The 25,196-nt window shown below is 41.8% G+C and overlaps 2 protein-coding genes across 3 annotated transcripts in view; one reads left to right on the forward strand and one right to left on the reverse strand.

Annotated features, from left to right (window-relative positions):
- LOC125464273 (RNA-binding protein EWS-like) overlaps window positions 1-15,245 on the reverse strand; it is a 33,129-nt gene extending 17,884 nt beyond the window's left edge. The window contains exons 1-8 of one of the 2 annotated variants that reach the window (XM_048556568.2): window positions 14,902-15,245; window positions 11,081-11,117; window positions 8,990-9,041; window positions 8,738-8,861; window positions 8,576-8,590; window positions 6,985-7,162; window positions 1,399-1,563; window positions 269-465 (exon numbers count right to left, since the gene is read on the reverse strand). In XM_048556568.2, the coding sequence (XP_048412525.1) occupies window positions 269-465; window positions 1,399-1,563; window positions 6,985-7,162; window positions 8,576-8,590; window positions 8,738-8,861; window positions 8,990-9,041; window positions 11,081-11,117; window positions 14,902-14,914 (781 nt within the window). In that variant the 5' untranslated portion in view covers window positions 14,915-15,245. The remainder of the gene's footprint in view (window positions 1-268; window positions 466-1,398; window positions 1,564-6,984; window positions 7,163-8,575; window positions 8,591-8,737; window positions 8,862-8,989; window positions 9,042-11,080; window positions 11,118-14,901) is intronic. The other variant, XM_048556571.2, reaches the window with a different exon arrangement.
- Window positions 14,993-25,196, forward strand: part of rhbdd3 (rhomboid domain containing 3) — a 29,210-nt gene continuing 19,006 nt past the window's right edge. The window contains exon 1 of the mRNA XM_048556576.2: window positions 14,993-16,037. Within this exon, the coding sequence (XP_048412533.1) occupies window positions 15,869-16,037 (169 nt within the window). The 5' untranslated portion in view covers window positions 14,993-15,868. The remainder of the gene's footprint in view (window positions 16,038-25,196) is intronic.

Consider the following 25,196-nt stretch of genomic DNA (forward strand, 5'->3'; position numbering starts at 1 on the left):
ATTCTACCAGAAGACAGCTTGATTACAAAATAACCAGAACATCCAAAAGCATTTCAACCACAAGTGAGAAAACATGATTAACCCATTTCTTCTAACAGGAGGCACCCCTTCTAAATTTAGTGATTGAGCCTCTCTTGTACTTCCTTCCTTTCCTACTGACTTGAAAATAGACAACTGGTCTAACCTAACACAGCATTATAAAACTCTGAAGCTGGAGGTGGCAATATTACCACCATGAAACTGCTAGAAACAAAACACTTCCACTTACTGTACTGGCTTTGCTGGCTATAATCAGTCTGCTGCCCATAGCTAGATTGCTGACCAAATCCAGAAGGTGGTTGCTGCTGGGTGTAGCTTCCAGTAGGTGGTGGTGGTGGTGCATAGCTGCTCCCCTGTTGTCCATAACTTGCCTGTTGGCTGTAGGTACTCTGATCGTAACTAGTTGGTTGAGTGGTGCTACTGTAACTACATTAAAAAAAATGCTTAGTAAAAGGATCAAAATCTGGGAGTTCAAATTTAAAATAAATTATCAGGAGGGGAACAGGAGATTTCATTACAGAACTGCTTAAATCTGGAATGCTTCTCAAGTGTGGAATCACATTCTATGGAAAGCTTCAATGATATGCAGGATACGAGTAAAAGTGAGAAAACAAAATTAATCAGTACAGGTCCGATAAAGAACTGGTACAAAGTGAATGGGTCAAGTAACATCCCTTGTGCTACAAATACAACTTATCAGAACAGAGCAGAGAAGTACAGTACTCTGTGCAACTGACAAGTTGTCAAAATAATTTGTATCCTAGCTCCCCAAGGTCACCGAACAAGCGACACAGCAGATCTCATTTGGATTAGATGAGGCCATCAGCCTTGGAATACTTCACAGCATAGTCTTTTGGAGAAGTAACTTCTCCTGTACAAATCTGCTTGCTGACTCCCTGCAAAAACATGCCCCCATTGAAAAAAGGTTTCTGTTCCTATCTGTGCTACTGTAACCTAACAGTACAAAGTAGACCACTCAGCTGTTCAGGTCTGCTCTGGTCCCACAGGTTCACAAATAAGTGAAGAAATTTTTCCTCATCTAAGTAGCTTACCCTGGAACCCAATAGTGATCCTCTGTTGTAGATGCCCCTACCAAAGAAATCATCCTCCCCACACCATGCCTGTGTAGCCCAGGTTAAAATACAGGACAACTGGGGGCAACAGACAGACAACACTAAACTAGTGAAAACCCAAGTCCAGCTGAACCACTCTCTCCTCATTGGAGAGGCTTACAGGTGGCATAAACCAAGGAACCCTGAAACTTGAAAGAAGTTAAAGCCTTCTAGAGAATCTGACTGAGTCAATTTGCAATACCTGGAAAAAAAATCCCTTAAAATATGACAAATCAAAAAAATTTACCTTGTAGGAGGAAAAGATGGAGGAGCACTGGGAGGTTGAAGAGGGTAACCACCATGCACACTCATTTGGGGATAGCCATAATTTGTTTGGCTGTATCCCAAACTGGACTGGGCATATCCAGTACTTGGTTGGCTGTAGTCATCTTGTTTTGTCGTATCTTGTGCTCTGAAAAGACATTTACACAGGATTCCTCTACTTAGAAAAAGATAAAGCGTAAGATTTCATGCACAACATACATTTGTAAGTTAGTCTGAAAACATTGTTCCATTAGGTGATGTTAAAATGATTGGTCAAAAAAAACTGATTCTTCATGAAACATACATTCGGTTTGAACTTACTTTTTCAAATTTCCAATACTTGTATACCCCTGTAGAGTGGGTTTCTTCAGGGAGAACTGAGTTTGTTTTTTTTTGGGGGGGGGGTAAGAAAGGGAGTGCGTGCAGCAAAAGGAGGTGAATAGAACTCCAGCAACAAGATCATATTAATATAGATCAGTCATTTGGTGAAGCTCTAAAGATGCAGGTGTTTGCCAATTTTGTGCTCCCATGAATTAAAAACAAGAGAAATTATTTTTGAAAGGAGGGTTGCATGTTTTAAGCCACAAAGACAAATTCTATGCTGTAGATTTTCAGATGACAAGTTCCAGCACTCAAAACTACAGTCATGGCGTGCACACTTAGACTTTAAAAACAAACCACAGGTACAATATCAAACCTCGCTAAAGTTGTGGACTTGCTGGCTGAGATGGCTTGTTTTCATTCAGACGTTTTGTCACCATGCTAGGTGACATTATCTGTGAGGCCTCCGACATAGCAATGTTGTTCTTCTCTGCTTGGAATTTATACTGTCCAGTCCGTTATGGTGAGTAGTGTCAATTCTGGTTTTGTTCTGTATGGGTTGTATATGGGACACAATTCTATGTTTGTTGATTGCTTTATGAGTAGAGAACCATTTCCCCAGGAATTCCTGTGCATGTCTATGTTTGGCTTGGGCTACTATGGTTACGTTGTCCTAGTTAAATCGATGGTGTTCATTGTCTGGGTGTACTGATATTAAGGAAAGTTGGTAGTGCTGCTTTGTTGCTAGCTGATGTTCATCTATTTGGACAATTAAGGCCGTTGGTTTAACTGGGACAACACAACCATAGTAACGCAGGCCAAACACAGACACAGCCACGCATGGGAATTCCTAGAGGCATGGTTCTCAGCCGATAAAGCTATCAACAAACAGGTTTGGACCCCAGATACAAACTTATACAGAACAAAACCCCCAGAAATGACACTACTCACCATAATGGACCAGATAGTATAATTCTGAGTGGAGTAGAATAACATCGCTCCATCGGAGGCCTCGGTGATGATGTTGTTTAGCTTGATGATAAATAGTTGAATGAAAAAAAAAGCCAGCTCAGTGAGCAAGTCAATTATTGCAACCACAACCCAAACTACAAATCTTTGCTAAGCCTTAACTCAAAACTTAGTTATTAAACTAGCAATTACAATGAAAAACTAAATGCAAGATATGTTAATATCACACCCAAGGACATCCACAACAATTGACTACGGGGAGGACAGCTGGAACAAAAGGTGGTCAGGAAAGTACATCATAGGCATTTTTATATAAATATAGTCAAAGATTAATTGCATTCAGGTAGGGAGGCATTAATTAGACTCACTTTGCTAATCAAAGAGGCTGAAAGTCTACTTGCTGATTACAGGAGTACTATGTTTAAATACACAATTTGTAAATAATGGCTTAAAATGTTTGAAATGAAGATTGGGTTTAATTTCATCCTTGCCACACCTAGCTACCAGAATTCTATAAGTGAATTCAATACCAAAAGGATCAAATGTGTTTGTGGCTACTCAGATAATCTGATATCTCCTTGTTGCCCGAGTCAAGACCTCCAAGCAGCTGTTAAATATTGAAGGAGAACTGATGAATACTAGAAACAGTGGTACGTTTTAGCATCATTCATGAGGGGGAAAGTGAGACCAGGTAATGCAAGCACACTTTAGGTAAGTAGGAAAGCACCAAAATTCCAATTGCTTCTGGTGCCATAAGCCAGTAATGCATACATAGGTGGCACAGGTAAATGCTGCAGATTGCTTCAGCAGGCAAGACTCCCAGAACTAGGCTCCGGAAGCTGACCCATTCAGACCTTAACTGGACTAGGACCAATAAACATCCCCTTTCCGAAAAGGAATGTCAAAACCGTAACCCTGTAGCCAATGATGTTGATGCCCATCAGGCTCATGAATGCCCTTCATGGGTTGAAATCTTGACCTGGTTGTGCCTTACGTGACTCCAGATCCATTGTAATGTGGTTGGCTTTTAACAGTCCTCAAATGTCCATGCAAACTCCAGTTGTATAAAATTATTGGGATATTTCAAGAAAGGAACAAAATCAGGCAGATCACCCTCCAGTATTTCAGTTACCAGAAACAATGGTGAAGCCAACCCTGTTTGTTCTGCAAACTCCTCCTTACCAATTGACAGCTAGGGCCAAGACTGGAAGAGCTGTCCCAGAGCTACAGCTTGACAGTCACTCACTGGACGACAGCTGAAAACTACCCTCGACATCACCTTTAGGTGTAGCCTGTCCCACCAGCAAAACCCACTATTGGTGGTGACAAACTGGTATTCAGTCAGGAAGGGAACTGTCCTGCTAACCCTCAACATTGGGTTCAGTCAGAAAAGATTTGTGGCATAAGGTTCAACATGTGCAAGTAAGCCTCCTGATTACCTACTGTCTGCAAACTGCATGATGTGATGAATCAATATATTTTCATGCTGAAGAACACTTAGAAACGCACTGGGTGACAAACAGAACTCGAAGTATTTTTTGTAAGATTAGACTCCCTACAGTGTGGAAACAAGCCCTTCGGCCCAACAAGTCCACACCGCCCCTTGGCGCATCCCACCCAGACCTATCCCACTATAACCCACACATCCCTGAACACTACGGACAATTTAGCATGGCCGATCCACCCAGCCGTATTCTGGGTGGAAGACTGCGATGTCCATCACCAAGTGTCACAGTAGCATCACTATTGACCAAGATGCAGAATTCTTAACAAAAAGTAATAAGATGCTGCTAGATTTCACCAGCAGCAGTCAGGGAAGAAAACTGACTTTACTGCATCCTCAACAATCCACCTGTTGTAATCTGTCAAATCACATTATCAGGATGATTTACTGAAGACAAAAAATCCACCTTCCACAGAGGAGACCCTACACCATTGTGGCACTACCACTGCACATGAGACTTCAAACACGTGTAAGCAACGAGACAACCATAGCCAATTCCATTGGAATTATATTCCACAACAACCAATAATAACTTCAGGGTCTGGAATATCCTTGTTTCACATCAAACCAGAGATCACCCTTTGTCTGTTGAATTGGTAGAGGGTATTCTAGGAGCAGCACCATGTATACCCTAAAAATTAGATAACAACCCTGAGAAGTGACAAGGTAGAACTACTTGCGTGCTAGACAGCAGGAGCATCACAAAGAAGACACCAAGCAATCTCATCATAAACAGATCAAATAGGTTTAGCAAACTAGCCAAGTGTGGATGGCGGTAGACAATTAAAACAACACAGCAAGCAGCAGTGGGTTCATGATGATGATGACCTGAATCTGAACAACGGGGAGCACAGTAAACACTTGTTCAAGAGACAAACTGCAGTATTTACACAAATTCTTTGGTCACAGTACAAAATATACAATCCTTCTTGGCCTCCGAGAGAGTCCCATCATTACAGGTTCAAGTGTTCTGATTTCTTGATATCATCCTGGAATAAATCAAGTTAAGGCTGTGGACACTGCAAGGGGCTACAAGTCGTGACATTCAGACAAAAGTAGGAAGATTTTTGCTCTAGTATTAGCTGCTCCCCTGACCAAGATTTACTGATACTTAGCTAACAAACTGGATAAATTCTCGCAGTTTTGCCCACACAAACAGGGCAAATCTAACCCTAATCTACTTTTGATCAGTAAAATGATGCAGAGTCATCAACATGTAGCACTTGCAAAGACATAATCTGCTTAATGATGCTCAGTTTAGGTTTGGTAAGGGCCACTCAGCTTCTGACCTCAGTGCAGCCTCAGTTCAAACCAGGAAGCACTGAACTCGAGGGAGTAGGGATGATTATCCTCAACCTCAAGGCAACAGGTGATCAAGTATGCATCCAGAAGTCCAAGAAAACCTGGAGTCTATGGAAATCAGGAGAAAAACTCTCAGCTGGGTAGTGTCATACCTAGCACAATAGATGGTTACGACTGGGGGTCAGTCTTCAGATCCAGGACCATTATGCAGGGAGTTTCTCCAGGTACTGTTCTAAACTCAACTATGTCTAGCTCCTTCAAATGACACTCCCTGCAGAAGGTATGTGGATGGTTACGCAGTCACTGGACAAATGTTCAAAACCATTTGCAACTTTCCAGTTAAATTACTGGACAACACCTAGGCTTGGGCTAAAAGGCAAGTAACATTCGTGCCAAATACACCAGGCAATGAACAAAGAGAATCCAACCATGCCCCCGGACATTCAGTTGTATTATAATTGCAGAATCGTTCAGTATCAACATTCCCGATGTTACTAGTGACCAGACAAATACAGCACAATAGTATCAGTGCGTATCATAAGACACACTTAGCAAAGGACCTTTGACAGCACCTGCAAGTCCCCTTCCAAGAACCATATCACTCTGAAATGGAACTACTTGACCATTCCTTTACTATCACTGCATCAAAATCCTGCAGGTCCCTTCCAGGAGCTGATTTTCCCTGCAGCTCAAGGACTGTAGTGGTCAAGGCAGCAGCTCACCATCACCTGCCCTAGAATAATAAACGCTGGCCTATCCAATACCTTCATGAATGAATTAAGAGAAAAAAAAAACAACAAGATGTGTGACAGAACAGGATCTTCAGCATTTACAGACTCCTGAAGGCAGATCAAGATTGACAGTGAACACACAGCTAGGCCACTGCAGGAGTGGAAGGACTCAGAATTGAGCATATCACCAGGATGGAAATATATATTTGTTTTGAAAACCAACAAGGAAAGGTTGGATAGACCAGAATCATTTGCTTTTGAGAAAAAAAACAGATGAGGCTGAAGGGTGATTTAATTCAAATGCGCAAATTTGAAAAGGGGTTGCAAGTGGATAGGAGGGGACTTACTTCCCTTAGTGGATACGTCAGTACCAAGGGGCATAGATTAGGGCAAAGAATTCACTGGGAGCAGAGTAAAAAAAAAAACTTGATTTCCAAAATGACTTGATCTGAAAGGACGTTAGAAACCTCATTATATTTACAACTTGTTTGATGCACACTTTGAAGGGCTTACAATCTATAGGTTTATAAACAAAAAGAAAAACAGTGCCTAGGATTAAACTGGAATACTTGTTTTGGCCAGCAGACATAGACTGAACTGCAATTATGTACTAGGTATAGGCATAGAAATACAGTTTAAGTTGTTGCAGCTCCAATTATAGCCACGAGTTATATTGCATCTTTTCCTGATATTTTTTAACCATTTCCCACCCTTTTCCATTAGTGTAAAGGAAGATACATACCTGGTAGGTGCAACAGTTGTAGCTGTGTGCTGCCCATATGCAGCGTAAGTAGGCTGCTGACCATAGGTTGGTTGTTGCCCATACGTAGCTTGAGGAGTGGCTGCACTCTCATATCCAGTTGTGCTGTAGGCCTGCACAGGTTGGCTATAAGCCTGGGGTGCAATTGGCGCACTATAACCTATTCAAAAGAATAAACAGTGAAACATTTTTCGTCCCTGAAGTTTTAAAGAATATGCACAAGTCTAATGAACAAAATCTCATATCACTTCATTTTGGGCAGGTCAATACTATTTATTTTACAACGGTGTGAAATAAAGCCGATATGAGTATATACAGTACTCATTTCTCATTGCTATACCAGTCAATATGCGGCGAAACCTTTTCCCTCTAATCTAAAAATAGAAATGTTTGCATTTATATTGTGCCTGCAATATAGTAAAACGTTCCAAGAACATAATTCAAATCAAGGAGCAATTACAAAACATTTCTGAAAGCACTGAGGAAAAGTGATCTTAAAAGGATAATGAAAGCAGAGCAGCAAAAGGGCATGCACGTGACCTGGGTCAGGAACACGTAGTTCAGTGGGGTGCTGAATTTTAAGCTTGAAATGGGACCTTCCAAAGCTGTTGTTTCCCCAATTGCTGGCAGCATTTCAGGATCACTCCCCAATTTTTTCTTATCCAATACATCACATTTGATTGACAGTATGGACTGGGAAGGGAAGCACTTCCCAACATCACATGCATACTTCAGATTATTACAGAGGGGGGAGAAACTGGAAACAAAAAAGTTAGTCAATTCAGGTCTATCCCCAAGAATACTGAATAAGCTAAGGCAGATTTATGCTAAACAAAAATGCCATTTGCATAACCAACACAAATTTTCAGAGATAAAATTTTCAGTCATAAATTCTAACTGAAGAGGAGACTTAAATTTATTCAGAGAAGTGGAAGAAAGCAATATAGAAGAAATGGGTACAGTGTTTAAAAAAGTTTCACCCCTGACACCCATCCATCTTCTACTCTACCTGACCTTCCTTAAAAGCCAACTGAGGCGAATTAGAACTGTTCAAATGATGAAATAATGTATAACCCTCTCTGACTGGGGCATTTTATCCATCTAATGACCAGTGAATATTCTGCATATTCAATATTGGAGGGTGCATTACTTTAATAACCAATTAAACAATGTTGCAATGCAGCAAAGTAACCATAACCTGAGCAGAAACAGTAACCAAAAGTCAAATGGTAAATTGGACAGCATGCCAGGCCCAGTTGGCCTGTTTTATGTAGGAGAAGCCCAGTGGGCTAATTACAGATCATGAATTTTCAAGTTTGAAAATGTTCAAATAGAGAACTGTAGGACAGCGACTGAAAGCCTTACTGCTGATCAGAGCAATTCTACGTGAATCATAAACCACTAGTGTTGTGCAATTTATTTCCTCTTGTAACATTGTGCAACATTAAAGTCAACAACACTGAACATGCATGCCAAAAATGAGAGTTTACAATAAGGTTACAATTGTTTTATGTAAAGCAATGATGTGACAAAACATAGCACAAATCATGCAACAATGACCAGTCACTCTAACCTGCACTTGTCCCTTCTACCCAAGAAAGCACAACAGATAGCAGTGGAAAAAAAACAAGGTTCAGAATATAATAAATATCCCTTCAATCTAAGGAAGCACAGGCAAAAGTAAAAAAAGTTCATGAACAATCAAGACTGTGTAATAAACAGACTAAACAATTACCAGTTTGAGGCTGCCCATATGCAGTAGCATATGCTGTCTGTCCATAAGCTGCAGTTGTTTGCGCTTGAGTGTATGTTGTATCAGCGGGTTGGGTATAGGTTCCATAACTCGGCTGCGCGTATGCCTAGTCGCAAGCATTTAAAGAAACAACTTCAAGTTAGGCCAACAGTAGACACTGAACTTGGCACAAGTAATCAATTTCCTGCGACTACATTCATAAAATTGAAAAGTAGCTTTTTTTAGAAGCCTTACTTGGGTCGTCTGTCCATACGCTTGAGCAGGCTGTGCTGCATAGCTTCCATACCTGTTTTATAAAAAAAGGGAGAGTGGAAATCCGCACAAACGTTTAACATGATACAAATAATCACAAATCCTGATTTTATTTAGAATTGCCCTTGGAATTCAACACACAAGGATAAGGAGGCAATGACCAGAATTGGCTATCTAGCCTGCAATGCCTACCAGTTATTGAGATCTCAGCTGATTTGTACCCTGATCCAAGTATATTTAATTCACGACCAAGTTAAATAAAATCAGTAACAAAAACAAATAGCTGGAACAGCTCAAAAGGCCTGGCAGCATCTGTGCAGAGAAATCAAGAGTTAATTTTTTGGGTCAAGTGACCCTTCCTCAGACCCTACTGAGGAAGGGTCACAACTCAAAACCTTAACATATTTACAATTTACAGCACCTGCAATTCATTTGCTAAATAAAATCAGTTTTCAACAGCCAAAGGCTTTCATTTGGTTTAAAACACAACTACTCAGTGGTGCCATATCCACTCAAATTCCCCTAACAAGCTCTCAGGTCAAAGAAACACCCAACCCATTCTAATAAAAGGATTCAATTATTGAATACTAAAGCAATTGGATCTTGGAGCAAAGGCACACATGCAGCATGTCTACTCAATGCATTTCCAGGATCTTAATTTCTGATGAAATGTCACTGCTGGTCTCCTACATACAAAGCTGTATGGACCATATGGCCCTAAATGCAAATTTTTTGAAAGGTAGTTGGTATCAAAAATTGATTTTTTGCAACCAATGGCTAGAAAATGGAAGGCAAGAATTCAATGACAGAAAGTGCAACATCTGCTAGGAAACGTATCTGTTATGGTAATGAAGGATCAGATAAGGCTTTATCTGGGGCAATTTTTTTTTCCTACAGTCATCACTGCACTCAGCTTAACCCTGAAGCAGCTGTCAATTAGGAGAAACATTGGAAACCAGGAATGACTTTCAGACTCAAACCCAAACAGAACTGTTTAAAAAAAGGGCCGGGAGGGAGAGGGATAAATGTCGGTTTTCCATTTGAAAAATATCACTCATTCCAGGTTCATTTTCCAAATGTTGTTTTTCCTTCACCAGCCAAATACCATTTATTTAAATTGGTATTTACATGCAGTAAAATCATCTGAAAGGCTATATCTTGTATTTTCTACACAGTTTTGAAGAAAGTTGGCAGCTTTCGGGTACAGAAAGCACAGTATGGAAAGGTACTTTTCAAAAGTGTTAAACTATACATTCTATTATCTATGAAGCCTCTCCAAACACTCATGAAGCAAAAACCTTAAGTGGCACTAAACTGTTTCAATCACTGCCAGCAACTGAACTCCAAGAAAGTTTTGCATCCCTGCATGTACTGTCAGGGCAGACAGCACGATACCTCTTCTCCAAAGCACTCCCATCCACAAGAAGCAGGCTTTTATGAAAGACTGCAAGCACCACCTCTAGATGGCGCAAAGTGGGCGTATTCACAAGAGATACCAAACATCATTTTGAAGGGACTGATAGCAACAGTCAGTCTCAAAAACGGTGGTGCCAAAAGTTTTGTACAATCCTGAACTCACATCGAGCACAGCCGGACTGACAGTTAATTTCAGAATTAGTAGTGAAGCCTGGCAGAGGTCTACATAGTAGTCTGGAATATAGGCAAGGAGCTTCAACCAGTTGGGGAAAACAGGTCCAGCCAAAGTCCTAGCAGCACTGTGAAGTCAGTATGTGTACCGACACTTACTGTGGCCTGCTTCAGACAGCTGACAACGTGGCTGTCTACTGATGGCATGATGGAAATCAGTTTATGAAAATTTCAACCAGGACACAAAGATATCACTGAATGACTTTTCTGCACCACAGTAACATGAGGAGCATCCTGAGCAATTTCACAAGTGTTCTGGTTTACATTCATTTGTGGAAATGAGTAATGAACTTTCTGTTAATGGGAAAATATATTGGCACAGTAAATTATGCAGGTTGCAAGTGTCTGAAATAACAATTCCCTCAAAATTTACTTAGTAGAAATGTATATCCACATTGTACAAATGTTGATTATAATCACACTTACCCTTGTTGAGCTGCAGCTTGAGTGTAGGTACTATAATCTATAAAAAGAAAGGATTTTTTTCCTCAACTAAATATATTAAGTTGCTTAAAGTAGGTTTCTTATTTTACAAAATAGAAGTGATAAAAATCTAGTAAAATATATGTTTGCACCACATCCATATGAAATATTACTTGCAGTTCACTAAAAAAAATTCACCAAAATACCATTAATTATCTTGACATGGTTGGGATCCCTTACTGCATTTCTAGACAATGAAACAGAACAGGAACAATTGTAATTCTTAGCAATATTTTTTTCTCACCCTTCAAGGAAGAAACTATTTGGGTAAGGAAACCAAAACACCTCAAAAAACTTTTGAAGTAAGACCATCTATATGGGTTTTGGTATACTTTGATTCAGTCAACAATCTCAACAAAAATCGTGTCAGAATGACTGAATACAGCTGCCAACACACAAGACAAAGCTGCATTGGGGCCAGAGATGATATCATGGAACAGTTATAATTGTGAATAACCATGTCAAGAGGTTAAGCTTAAAAGGCCAATATGACAATACAGATCTCTCAAATTCTGGTTTCCTTAGCTTTGTTTTCCATCATATTGGTCTCCAAATCAAAGCTACAGATGTATAGATCACAGCATCCTTAGCGTGGAAACAGGTCCTCTAGCCCAACAAGTCCACACCGAACCTCACAGCATTCCACCCAGACCTATCCCACTGTAACCCACCTAATCTATACATCCCTGGTCACTACAGTCAATTTAGTATGGCCAATCCACCTAGCCTGCATATCTCTGGACTGTGGGAGAAAACCCACACAGACATGGGGAGAACGGGCAAAACGGGCAAACTCCACACGGACAGTCACCTGAGGGAGGGACTGAACCTGGTTCCCTGGTGCTGTGAGGCACCAGTACCTCACTGAGCCACCATGCCGCCCCAAGTTATGTTGTTATTCAGTTGTTTATCCCAAACATTGCTTGTCTGATTCCCTTAGCCATTTTAAGTGACCTACATTTGCTAAGTTTGAAATTTCAAGCCAAAAGCTGTAAACTACTCGTCAATTTTCATTCACCAGAATTGCTCAATTATACATTTGCAGAGTATGGGAAGCCTTTGTACATCATTTTCACATCAAATCCATGGTGTGCACATTTGTATGCATTTGAATGTTACAAGAGAAAAAAGTCAGCATAAAAACCCATTGTATATGTATATTGCAACATTGCTTTGATTAAGAATTTAAGCCCCAAATCAACTTCCAAAACTGTATTGCTGCATTTGTACTTGTTAGCAATTCCTCCTACATCCAAGACACACAAAAGCTCGTAAGCATAGAAACTTACATGTATCAAAATCCTCTCCTTACTCCTTTACCAATGAATATATTTGAAATGAGATGCAACTATTAATTATTAGGTAGGTTTAACATACAATGAATGGCTGAGGATCCTGGGATTGTATTCATTAGAGTTTAGAAGGTTGAGGGGAGATCTAATAGAAACTCAAGATAATGTATGGCTTAGAAAGGATGGATGCTGGGAAGTTGTTTCCGTTAGGCGGGGAGACGAGCACCTGTGGGCACAGCCTTAGAATTAGAGGGGGTAGATTTAAAACAGCAATGAGGAGACATTTCTTCAGCCAGAAAGTGGTGGGCATGTGGAATTCACTGCCACCGAGTGCACTGGAGGCCGGGACGTTAAATGTCTTCAAGGCAGAGATCGATAAATTCTTGATCTCACAAAGGAATTAAGGGCTACAGGGTGAGTGCAGGGAAGTGGAGTTGAAACGCCCAGACATGATTAAATGGCAGAATGGACTCGATGGGCCGAATCGCTTTACTTCCACTCCCATGTCTTATGAAGCCTATAGAATCCTTTCCCCTTCCTCAACTTTCACCTGTTGAAATATTAGTATAGACAGCTTTTCAAAGAAAATTTATGCCTCCAACCAACCACAGTTATACATCTCATTTAGTTTTGGGCCCACTCCAGAAACCTGGTTAACTGTGGACACAACATATGTAGCTTTTACTGAGGTTTTTCTAATTTTGACTTCTAGGATGAGAAGCTGCCATCCACAGGTCCAGTAAAGCTCTAATTCGGTCAATCCTGCATTCATTGAATGATTACAACCAAAATAGTTTAAAGGTCAGTTTAAACTAATAACCAATTTCAGTAACAGCTTAAAGTCTATTTTTCCTTTCCCATAAGAACCCTCAATTCTGTACCCAAGTCCCAAGTAGAATAACTATCGATAATAAAGGCTTCCTCGTTCTCCACTGCAGCCCTTCCCAGTTTATTGATGAACACTAGACACCCATGGTCAATGCCACAGATGACAGGAGACTGACCCTTAAAAGTTTAAATTAGCAGGTCTCAACAAACGACACAAAGAATCAAAAGGCTCAATTTTTAGGATGCGAGGTGTAAGTAATTTTAGGAGCATTACTGGGCTAAACGTTTGAATTGTTTTATGTAGGCTTTATTCAGCAGTGAACGTACAAACTTGACTTTTTTTAATACCAAATCCCGGATATGAATGTAAAAATATACCACAGTCAAGACTTCAAATTTATTAAAAAAAAGAAAAAGTCACACAATGGCCAGCGATTTTCAATACCAGTAAAAGATATTGAAGAGGACGACGAAAGTCACCCCATGTTCTTTAACCGGAAACATGCAAATGTTGAGTTCCCACTAAAATCATTAGGACATTAGAGAGTTCACGATTAACCTTTGGTACGCTACCAGAGGGTAACGTATATGAACCCAAAAATTAAACCTTGCTGCATCCAAAAGTTACAGAATCAATTTGAACTAAGTCACACGCGGTCCCCACAGTACCGTCAAACAAAAAGAAATTTCAGATCCTATGCGCGACTCCATTTTGGCACAGTGCCAACAGTTAAAAACATTCTTTAAAAATGTAAAATGAGCCACGCCGATATAAAGAGCCGATCGGTTCGTAGCAAGTGTTGCGCGATTTTGGTGGGGTGGAAAAAAAATCGAACCGACTTTTCAAAAGTTGCAAAATCCCAAATGGTGCAGTTTTTAAAAAAAAATCAATTTAATCACACCAGATTCGAAAATACGTATAGAGGACTGGGGAGATGAATCTCTACGCAAAGTATTTGTTACGAAACGTTGTACTGGCTGACCCTCGCCCTCTTCTCCTTTCCCCACCCCGACTAGGCCTCGACGCTAACGGATCGCCAGGAAAGGGACACACTTCCGCCCCGTCGGTGAAAACTCCGCCTCGGAGTCTCCCAAGGGCGAGGGAGCGTGGCGGCAGTGGCAGCCGGTCAACACTAGCGGAGCGGGCCCGGCTTCGTCGTCGGCTTTCACACGTTGACCCCCGCAGCTTTGTGGCGCAGCTACGTTCCTGCGGGGGAGGTGCGCTCTCGCTCTCACACACACACACATCCCGAGGCCCCAACGGCTACAAGGCCGGCCAATCCACCAGCCTCCCTTTTCTTCACCCTCCCTCACCACTCCCCCCCCCCACCACCAACAAAAAAAAATCACCCGACACGCGATATCGGGGACTGAGGCCTAAACCCTCTTCCAATCTTTTCTAAAAAAAACGCCTCCTAGATGGTATCTTAAGTGGGGGGGGGGGGGGGGGGTGTGGGGAGAAGAAAGAAAAAAAACTCGATGTAATCGCCGGCGACCAACAACCCTTTTCAGAAAATAAAATAACACCGGTGGTGAGGTCGAAAGCAGAAAAGAACCGTTATCGTCCGGGGGTGGGTGGGGTAACCGGGCATACGACCCGAGCGCCTTTAAATCCGATGCCAACAGTTAGAGACTCCCTCTTACCCGTCGACGCCATCTTCACCGACCTCTGACTGCCTGCGAAACACGCCTGCGCGGAGCCCCGCCGGACTCAACCACTTAATTTGGCGCCTTGCGCAACTCGCGCCGGAAATGTTTTAATTCAAAAAAAAGGGCCTCGACTCCAATCGCCACGATCCCGCCCGAGTTCTCAAATTGTTACGCAGATATTACAGGTGGACACCGCCGACGACCCCTTCCCCTCTGCTTTACATAGGATTGTCAAAACGAAATTTAAAAAAAAACGATGATTACGAAAGAACGGGGCTGGCCTCTATCCGCCGATTCGCGGCCGAGGCTTTATGTTTAAATGTCTGCCTCCACGTCGCGCTATTTAAAGACAAGGCGGCGCACTGATGCGTCCAGCGTAACGCGGTAAACCGTTCGGGTAGAACAATGGAGGGAATGTAGCGCCTTGTTGATGGTTCCGGGCCGGTCGCGATGGAAACGCGGCCATTTCGCTTCAGCCACCATCACTATGCGTACCTCGTATCCCCGCTTCTCTTTTCTTTCGATTCTCTCCTCCATTGCGTTGGGCGCGCGGACATTATGTCTTTCCTCACGGGTTTGAAAGCGGGCTGAAATAAAACGCACCGTCTCCACTGTCATACAATCCGTAACCTTGCACGGAGGTTTTGTTTTAATATAATCAGATCCGCCATAACGTGGCTGTAGTAAAGACAACACCGCCCTTCACTCCTTCAAGTCTCCCTCCCTCTCTGCTCGACGCCAGTCAGCGATGCTCGGTCCTGTTGTGGGGTGTATCTCAGGGGTGTGGTGGGTGTCTCCACCCCGGTAAAGAGCCAACGAAGAGGGAGGCCGGTGATCGGGCACCGAGTAAGAAGGTCTTCGGAGGAACTCCACACCCACCCCGATATTATTATTATCATCATCATGATGTCGCGGCGACAATAATCAAGACATTTTCTTCTCCGACCCGCCGGGGGTTGGGATGGGACGCTGCGGCGACTGGGTGCGGGCCGGCCTCGGGGTGGCCCGAGTCAGGGCCCGGGTGCCGAGCGCCAGCGCCGCCTTCCTCGCCCTTGTTCTCTTGTTGTGGCTGACCGGGCCCGAGGAGGCTTTTACCCTGACAGCCAGCTCGGTGCTCTCTCACCGCCAAGGTAAGTGCCTCATCCTCATCCACCACCAAATTAGCAAATTTACTGGATGGTGGGACTAAATCCTAATCCGAGATAACTCCATAGCAAACTGTCCAAAACACACCGAGCCTCTGACTTGACGACCGGATTGGGCCAGAAATTCTGCCTGTAGTGTTTTGGACGAATACTTGGGTAAAAATAACGTGCAAGAGTATGAGAGGAGTAAAAATAGGTGACTGGTACTAAGAAAATGATGCCTGTTTGATGAGTTGGTGCAGGCAAAATGGATCGAATGGTCTCCGTCTACGCTGTAACACTTAATGTGAGTTGCATCCTAGTTTAGATGTTAAAAATGGTAAAGTTTGCTTCGGTTATCATTTATATGTGGAAATACAGTCATAGAGTTTTACAGCATAGTAGGACGCCCTTTGGCTCATTGTATCGATGTAGGTTCGTCAGGCACCTGTCTACTTTCGTCCTAATTCTCAGCACTTGGTCCGTAGCCTTGTATGCTGTGACACTTCAAGTGTACATCTAAACACATCTTAAATGTTGGCCACCGCCTTTCAGCCAGAGTTCCAAATACTCAATTTCCCTCTGCGTGACAAAATCTTCTGCTTAGATCTCTTTTAAAGCTCCTGCCCTTACCCTAAATTTGTGTTTCTTGTATTAAGGGGGAAAATATATTCCTATTGACCCCACCTGTGCCCTCCATAATTTGTATACTTCAACCAGGTCCTGCATCAGCCTTCTCTGCTCCAAGCAAAATGAATGAGTTGTCGGTGGAAATGGTGGAGGCTGGTACAATTATGACATTTAAAAGACATCTGGATGGATATAAGAATAGGAAGGATTTAGAGGGATATGGGCAAAATGCTGACAAATGGGACTAGATTAATTTAGGATATCTGGTTGGCGTGGACAAGTTAGACTGATACATTTGTTTCCGTGCTATACATTTCTATGATTCCAGAGATACAATTCCAGCTATGGTCTAACCTGCATCTGACACAGCTCCATCAAAACCTCCTTGTTCTTGTATTCACTACCTCACTCAATAAAGGCAAGAATCCCATATGCCGCCTTAACTATCCTATCCATCTGTATTGTTGCCTTCAAGGACCTATGAACATGCACAGGCCTACTTCATCATGTACTCCTTTACCTTGCTGTTCTTCCCAAAATACATGTGACATGCTTTTTGGCATTAAACCCAGTTTCTAACTTTTAGCCATTTGAGGAAACCAACCATATCTTCCCACAGTCTAAAGTTTTTGTCCTCACTGTTTACAACACTTGTTTTTTTTTGTTACCTACAAACTGATTAAATCACCAACATCCATGACTAAATCATTAATGCAAACTAACCTGTGGTATGTCACTGGACGAGACATTCAGTTGTAAGAACAACCTTCAATCAGCACCCTGTGTGTCCTGCCACTGAGCCAATTTTAAACTGCCCAGGATTTGAAGCATCCATCAATTTGAAAGGAAAGTGGAAAAGCAAATCTTTTAATTTTAGGAATACAGACATTTACTTGCCAGATTCCTTTTATATCCAGGAAATCTGAAATCAATATAATGTTCATTACCTTTCCCATACACTATAGTTCATTTGACATGTATTTATAGACCAACGATTATTACATTTTTATTGCATTCCTTGTAATATTGTATAAAGATGAAAATGGTTTACATGTATTTGGACTAAAGATGTTTAAAACACAGATGTGTCTGTGGCACTACTTTACTGAGCAATTAGAAGCTAATTCACAAATTCCGATTAAAGCTTTTCAATGCAAAATGCCCGCAGATTTCTCGACTCCTCAGTATTTTGTGCATTTTGTATTTCTGTATCAGGTTCCCAGCTGCAGCAGTATTTTGCACTGGCATAAATTAACCCCATAGCCCCTGGCTTTCTCCTTTGGAATGCTTTGCTGGCCCAAAGAAATTTACCCTAAAAATCCTAAAGAAGTACAAACAATTACTTTGGGCAAACAAGTGCCTGTTTGGCTGAATGATAACATTCTGATCTGCAAGTAAGGAACATAGAACATTACAGCACAGTACAGGCCCTTCGGCCCTCGATGTTGTGCCGACGTGTCATACCAATCTGAAGCCCATCTAACCTACACTATTCCATGTACATCCATATGCTTATCCAATGACGGCTTAAATGTACCTAAAGTTGGCAAATCTACTACTGTTGCAGGCAAAGCGTTCCATTCCCTTACTACTCTCTGAGTAAAGAAACTACCTCTGATATCTGTCCTATATCTTTCACCACTCAATTTAAAGCTATGCCCCCTCGTGCTCGCTGTCACCATCCTAGGAAAACGGCTTTCCCTATCCACCCTATCTAACTCTCTGATTATTTTATATGTTTCAATTAAGTCACCTCTGAACCTTCTTCTCTCTAATGAAAACAGCCTCAAGTGCCTCAGCGTTTCCTCGTAAGACCTTCCCTCCATACCAGGCAACATCCTAGTAAATCTCCTCTGCACCCTTTCCAAAGCTTCCACATCCTTCTTATAATGCGGTGACCAGAACTGTACACAATACTCCAAGTGCAGCCGCACCAGAGTTTTGTACAGCTGTGGCATAACCTCTTAAGTGGCAACTTTAAATGCCACATTTTCATTTTCTAGACTGACAATTCAGTGCGCTATTAAATGATCATCACATGATTGGAAATGTTCATTTTCGAGTGAGATCTTTCAGCTGGAGCTAAAATAGCTCATGGTAAAAGAAAACATAGTTGTGTTCCCAAATGTAGTGATCAATGTTTATTCTTCAACAGCAAAAACCCCAAATATATATTTCAAAGATAGTAAGAACTGCAGATGCTGGAGAATCTGAGATAACAAGATTAGAGCTGGATGAACACAGCAGGCCAAGCAGCATCAGAGGAGCAACGAAGCTGACGTTTCAGGCCTAGTCCGTTTTTCAGAAATGGGGGAGGGAACGGGGTTCTGAAATAAATAGGGAGAGAGGGAGAGGTGCATGGAGGGGGAAGATAGGTGGAGAGGAGACAGACAGGTCAAAGAGGTAGGGATGGAGCCAGTAAAGGTGAGCATAGGTGGGGAGTTAGGGAGGTCAGTCCAGGGAGGAGGGACAGGTCAAGGGTGTGGGATGAGGCTGAGGTTTTCTGGATGATCAGTTATTTTGATAGAGACAAAACTCTCTAGACTCAACAATTGGAGGTAATAGATTTAAAGTTATTGCGGTAAGAAGAGCGAAGATGTGGATTTTTCTTTTAGTTTTCAGTGTCTGGAATGCTCTACCTCCGCAGGTGATGGAAGCTGATTCATAAATAAATATAAATATAACCATACTAGAGGATAAATAAGGGTTATGGGATTTTAAAAAAAACATGGGGGTTTAAAAATGTCTGCTCTTTCAAGGACAGGCCAAATGGCTTCCTTCTGTGTTGTAAGTTCCTATGATCAAACAGACTATACTTCCCGAATAATGAATGAGCTACAAGATACTTTCAGCCATTCTGAAGATGTGTCTGTCTGCTATAAGTGCAAATTCTTTCACTGTCAGAGTAGATAAATACAGCAAGAAAATTATGCAGAGTAAAGTTGCAAAGGAAGTAAGTTAATTAGCAGTTCCTTGTTTGTGGTGTTGGTTGAAAGATGAATTAGGAGAACTTCCTCCTGGTTTACTGTAGAATCTTCTGCTCGATTTTTAGCGGATAGGTGTTAAATAGTGCGACAAAGTCTCACTAATGAGCAGCGAGAGGCTCATTTGCTTGCATTAACATCTTTTTATTACTTAATTTCATTTCATTAATATTTAGTTTTCCATTCTCCCGTCTGCCAAGTAGAAACTAGTCGATGAGAATTCCCAACATGAAAATATGACCTAGTGATTTAAGCTTGCAGCTTGTTCTTCCAGACCTCCATCTTGGACACCAGTCGCCAGTATCTCAAGACATACTTCATGAACAGTGATTGCACATGGTCCACGAGCACAGACCTTGGCATCCAAAATGTACCAGCCTCACCACATCATCATGGCACATCTCCCATGCACTTAGAATATAATTCTACACTTCAGTGCTATACTTTAGAGCACACCAGCACCTCTCATTGTAACACATCTTCAATGACACTATGTGTTGAAGTATGGGCACCCACCTCATGGATTTAACGAGTACGTCACAGAGATACTTCCTCAATTTCTTAGTGCTCGCTCATTTCACACCCAATTCGAAGCTCGCAGCACTGTTGCCTTGCCTTTTTGTCATTTTCACCTTCAGGGCCTAAATGCTCATTGATATTCTGTCCTACCTTGCTTTTTGACACAAGCAGTGAGCAGTCTAGGTGAATGATATGTTGGCTGTCACCCGTGCTACGTCAAACTCTCAACAGTAACATATGCTAGCTGCAAACGTATCAAACAGTATGTGTGCTTCAAGGAAATTGCTCAGTCTTAAACTGAAAGAGGAGTAGTCCTCAGTCAAATCAAAGTCCTTAAATGAGGAGGCCTCAGCATGGTAAGTCAAAGCCCATCTCTGCTATACGACCATGAGCTTGGACGTGGTCAGTTGACCATCTGAGTGGTCAGTCGGGATACATTCCTTTACAGTTCAGGGAGTGGGCCATGGTTCCAATGCAACTAGCCTAGGGAGTGGTGAAAGCACAAGTGGATAGCTGAACAGAGATCTGTTAGGTGTGTGGTCCTTCACTGTTCAGGACTGTCCATTTAAGGCTGGACCATGGTCCAGGGAATCTGCCCACTAAATGTTAGGGGTGTGTTACCAGGGGCTGCTGCTTCAAGAGGTAATTTGGGGAATATAGAAGAAGGGGGCAGTCCACTTCCAAATCTGGTATGTTTATTTGAAATTTCATATATAGCGCTCGTGCACAGAAATGTGTGAGACTGCTTGATCTGATTCTCGATGATAGCTATTAACCTGTCTATGAAAGCAGCCAGATGTGTGCGTGCCTGACCCAACAGGTCCCAATCGCCATTGCTGCATTCCTATTCTGTCTATTGTGTCAGGTTGCCCAGAGCCCTCGACGAACCTGCCTGCTGCTCCTGTGCGTTCGAAGTCTCAAATTGCTGACACCAGGGGGTCTTGTCCATCCTCGGGCTGAGCAAGCCCTTGGTCCTCGGCAGAATGGGTGCCAGCCACCTGTCGTATTTCTTCCCCGATTAGCTGTGGAGATGCGGCAGTGATGTGCTCACCAGGAGGTGCTCCCAATTCTAATCTAGCGATTGATCAAACTGAAGGGTGCTACAGCGTGCAAGAAACAGCCTTGCTGATGCATTCTCTGAGGTATCCATGCTGCCTATCCTCAGCTGCAAAGGCTGTGCAAATGCCACTTGTGCCTCTAGGAGGCAAAAAGAGAGGCTGCATCACAAACTAAAGTTAGAGGTTCTAGCGTGTTAAGAACACATTCGCAGTGAAGGTAAATGTTAGAATTGCACAGCAATAGAGAGCTTAGAGTAAAGTAAATGCTTCTTACTTGTTTACCAGGGCATGGAGGTTTCGGTATCTCCACAGGACTGGTTTTGATCTTCACTGGCAAGGGCAGAGATCCTCTTTTCATAGGAGGTGAATGCCAGGCAGTCCACTGGACATCCTCTCACCCATCCCTTCCTCCCACCCCAAGCCGCACCTCCATCTCCTACCTACCAACCTCATCCCACCTCCTTGACCTGTCCGTCTTCCCTGGACTGACCTATCCCCTCCCTACCTCCCCACCTATACTCTCCTCTCTACCTATCTTCTTTTCTCTCCATCTTCGGTCCGTCTCCCCCTCTATCCCTATTTATTCCAGAACCCTCACCCCATCCCCCTCTCTGATGAAAGGTCTAGGCCCGAAACGTCAGCTTTTGTGCTCCTGAGATGCTGCTGGGCCTGCTGTGTTTATCCAGCCTCACATTTTATTATCTTGGATTCTCCAGCATCTGCAGTTCCCATTACCACTGGACATCCTGGCTCTTTTGGCCAATTATGAAACATTTTCTCCTGGAATAAGGCAAAGGAAGGATTGAGTGAAAAAAATGTAGTTCTCACAGCTTTTAGTACCAGTGCAGTTGGGGAAAAGATGGTGAATTTGTTCTGAGTGAAGGATTAGACAGCACAGAGGCCAGGCAGTAGGAGTAGTGTAGGGGATTGGGTGGGTGAGAATGAATAAGGGAAAATGCAGACCTTAGAACTTATCAGAAGTAAGGAAATGTATAATCATGAAGGGCATTTTTACATGTTTTAGAAGTTAAAAAAGGGACCTTTTCATTAGTTTAGAGTATACATTGCCTGCTGAATTGTGTTAAGATTAGAGATAATGGGAACTGCAGATGCTGGCGAATCCGAGATAACAAAGTGTGGAGCTGGATGAACACAGCAGGCCAAGCAGCATCTTAAGAACACAAAAGCTGACGTTTTAGGCCTAGACTCGTCATCAGTTTTCTGATGAAGGATCTTGGCCCGAAACGTCAGCTTTTGCGCTCCTAAGCTGCTGCTTGGCCTGCTGTGTTCATCCAGCACCACACTTTGTTATCTTGTTTAGATTAGATTGCTTTTAATTTGTTTATCACAGTACAAGACTGAATAACTCGAAATCTTGTATTGCAGTCCTTCCATACATTTCTGAAAAGTTATTGCTCTTTATCAGGATCATAACCAAGCCTGATAATGTTAAACTATACTGGATACAAACAAAAAAAACCTGCCAGAAGCACTCATATCAGGGACAATCTGCGGAGAGAGAAAGCAAGTCCATATTTTGGTTTGATGGCCTTGGACAAGTTACAGAAATGTACATTGTGTTTGGTACCTTTACACTATTGAATGTTTCTGTTTGAACTGAACATTACATGTTGGACAGTTATTGAGAAATTATCACAATCAAACCAGATGTGACTGTGTGATAGCATATACCAGTTTTTCAGGATATGCTTAGGCCTGCTTCAAACTCTGTTGTGCTGTGGTTCGATTAATATCCTTTGAATTAACTTTCATACTGTACTTTTGTAAGCTGATCATTGTCGAGGACATGTTGTGAAATATTGAAACACACTACTAAACCAGTTTCCAAGTAAGAGTTGCAAATATATTTTTCAAAAAAATCCAGGAATATTGGAAAGCAAATCAGGATAGATTTTGATGATTGACAAAATTGTACTTGACCATGATTTGCTGGATGGTTAGGTGACAAGTTGTCTGTATATAATCAAAATGTCAGGAAGTGAACAGTTATAAATTGAAAGAATTGGAAGTAACAAAAGTAATTGTTGGATGGATAGATTTTACGAAACTGAACATCTGAAGGTGGTAGTATGAAACCAAAGGCAGAGGAAGTTTCAGAGGGTAGGGCCAGAACACTTGAAACTACAGCTAATAGTGTAGAGAGGAGGACGATTTACTGGAAACTCAGGGTTTGGCACAAGACATATTAAACATGGAGAACATGGAGCTGAGATGGGAAGGATTTATTGATGACAGTAGGAACAAAACAAAATTTTAGAATGTGTAGAAGAGGGTCAGGCAGGAAACAGATAGTAAAACAGCACATACTCGTAACTCGAATAATTCAGGAATACTTAGATAAATTGCCACTGTCCTGCTAACAAATATATTGTGAATTTGGAACTTTCTGATTTGTATTTATCCAGTAAGCTATTCAACTAATCTGGCCTTTAAAGGCTTGGTGAAAGAAAGAAATCTATGTGGACAATCATGGGAATTAATCAGTTCTCATTTATTGTTAATCATAAGTTGTTTTTTTCATAGAATTCCTATAGTGCAGAAACAAGATATTCAGCCCATCGAGTCCACAGAGACCCTCCGAAGAGTATCCCATCCAGACCCAGCCTCCTACCCTATTCGTATAACCCCACATTTATCATGGCTAATCCACCTAGCCAGCGCATCCCTGGCACTACAAACAATTTAGCATGACCAAACCACCTAACCCACACATCTTTGCACTGTCGGAGGAAACCAGAGTACATGGCAGAAACTCATGCAGACATGGTCAGAGTGTGCAAACTCCGCATAGACATTTGCCCAAGCCTGGAGTCAAACCTGAGTCCGTGTACTGTGAGGCAGCACTGAGCCACCGTGCCACCCATTTTTTTTGTAAAATTTTATAAATGTTTTTGTTACTTATGAAAAATGTATCAATAACCAGCAGTACCTCCAGATCTTTTGTCACTTCTAAAAGATCATTAACCTGCAGCATTTCTGTCTCTTGCAATATAGCTTAGCATTGGATTCTCAGCATTTTTTTGTTTCTATTTCAGATTAGCAGCAGCTGCCATATTTTGCTTTATATAAATCTTGTTTTGCTTTTACCGGGAAAAATCATGGTATGGTACTTTCAAAACGGATTTTAAGATGTTGAAAAAGATGATGAGTTTTGAATTTAGAGTAAATTAACCAGGGTGGATCGTTGACTACTCAGAAAAGAAACATGTGTAATAGAATTACAAGCTTAATGAAAGGTTCTCTGAAGGCCAAAATTCACTTGGGTGTCAATCAAAGCCAAACTAAATAAAACCAAAGGAAACTGAATAAATTGAATCAAGATATTTGTTTCTTCCGTTCCCAATACATTCCAGTCCCTCTGGTTCCTACAGATTGATGATGAGTGATCACCGATTCAACTTTGTGCAATCTGTATTAAAGGGCTGACCAAAAATATGAACTAATACTCTGCATATAAAAACGGAAATGCAAAGAAAAGGCTTTTTACCATTGTATCAAGGTGAAAAGGTGCCAGTTTTTAAGATCAATAAAGCAAATCTTAGAAATAAAGGTATGAATACAACTCAGCCTTATTAAAAAAAACTCATTGAGAATAATTCACATTTAAACTAGGAGCATGGTCGTACAATATCCAAAGGATAAATATTGGGATCTACACTTTTCTGTCCACAGAAATGAAATTATTAATGAAGCTTAATGATTTTTTATTCATTCATGGGTTGAGGCGTTGCTGGTTTAGCCAGCATTTATTGCCCATCCCTAATTGCTCAGAGGGCATTTGAGAGTCAACCATATTGCTGTGGGTCTGGAGTCACATCGGGCAGACCTGGTAAGAACAACAGTTTCCTTCCCTAAGGGGCATTTATGGACCAGATGAGTTTTCCCCAACCATTGTTAATAGACTCATGATCATCATTAGACTCTTAATTCCAGATTTTTATTGAATTCAAATT

Source organism: Stegostoma tigrinum, chromosome 26 (genome assembly GCF_030684315.1).
Source record: "Stegostoma tigrinum isolate sSteTig4 chromosome 26, sSteTig4.hap1, whole genome shotgun sequence".
NCBI lineage: Eukaryota > Metazoa > Chordata > Chondrichthyes > Orectolobiformes > Stegostomatidae > Stegostoma > Stegostoma tigrinum.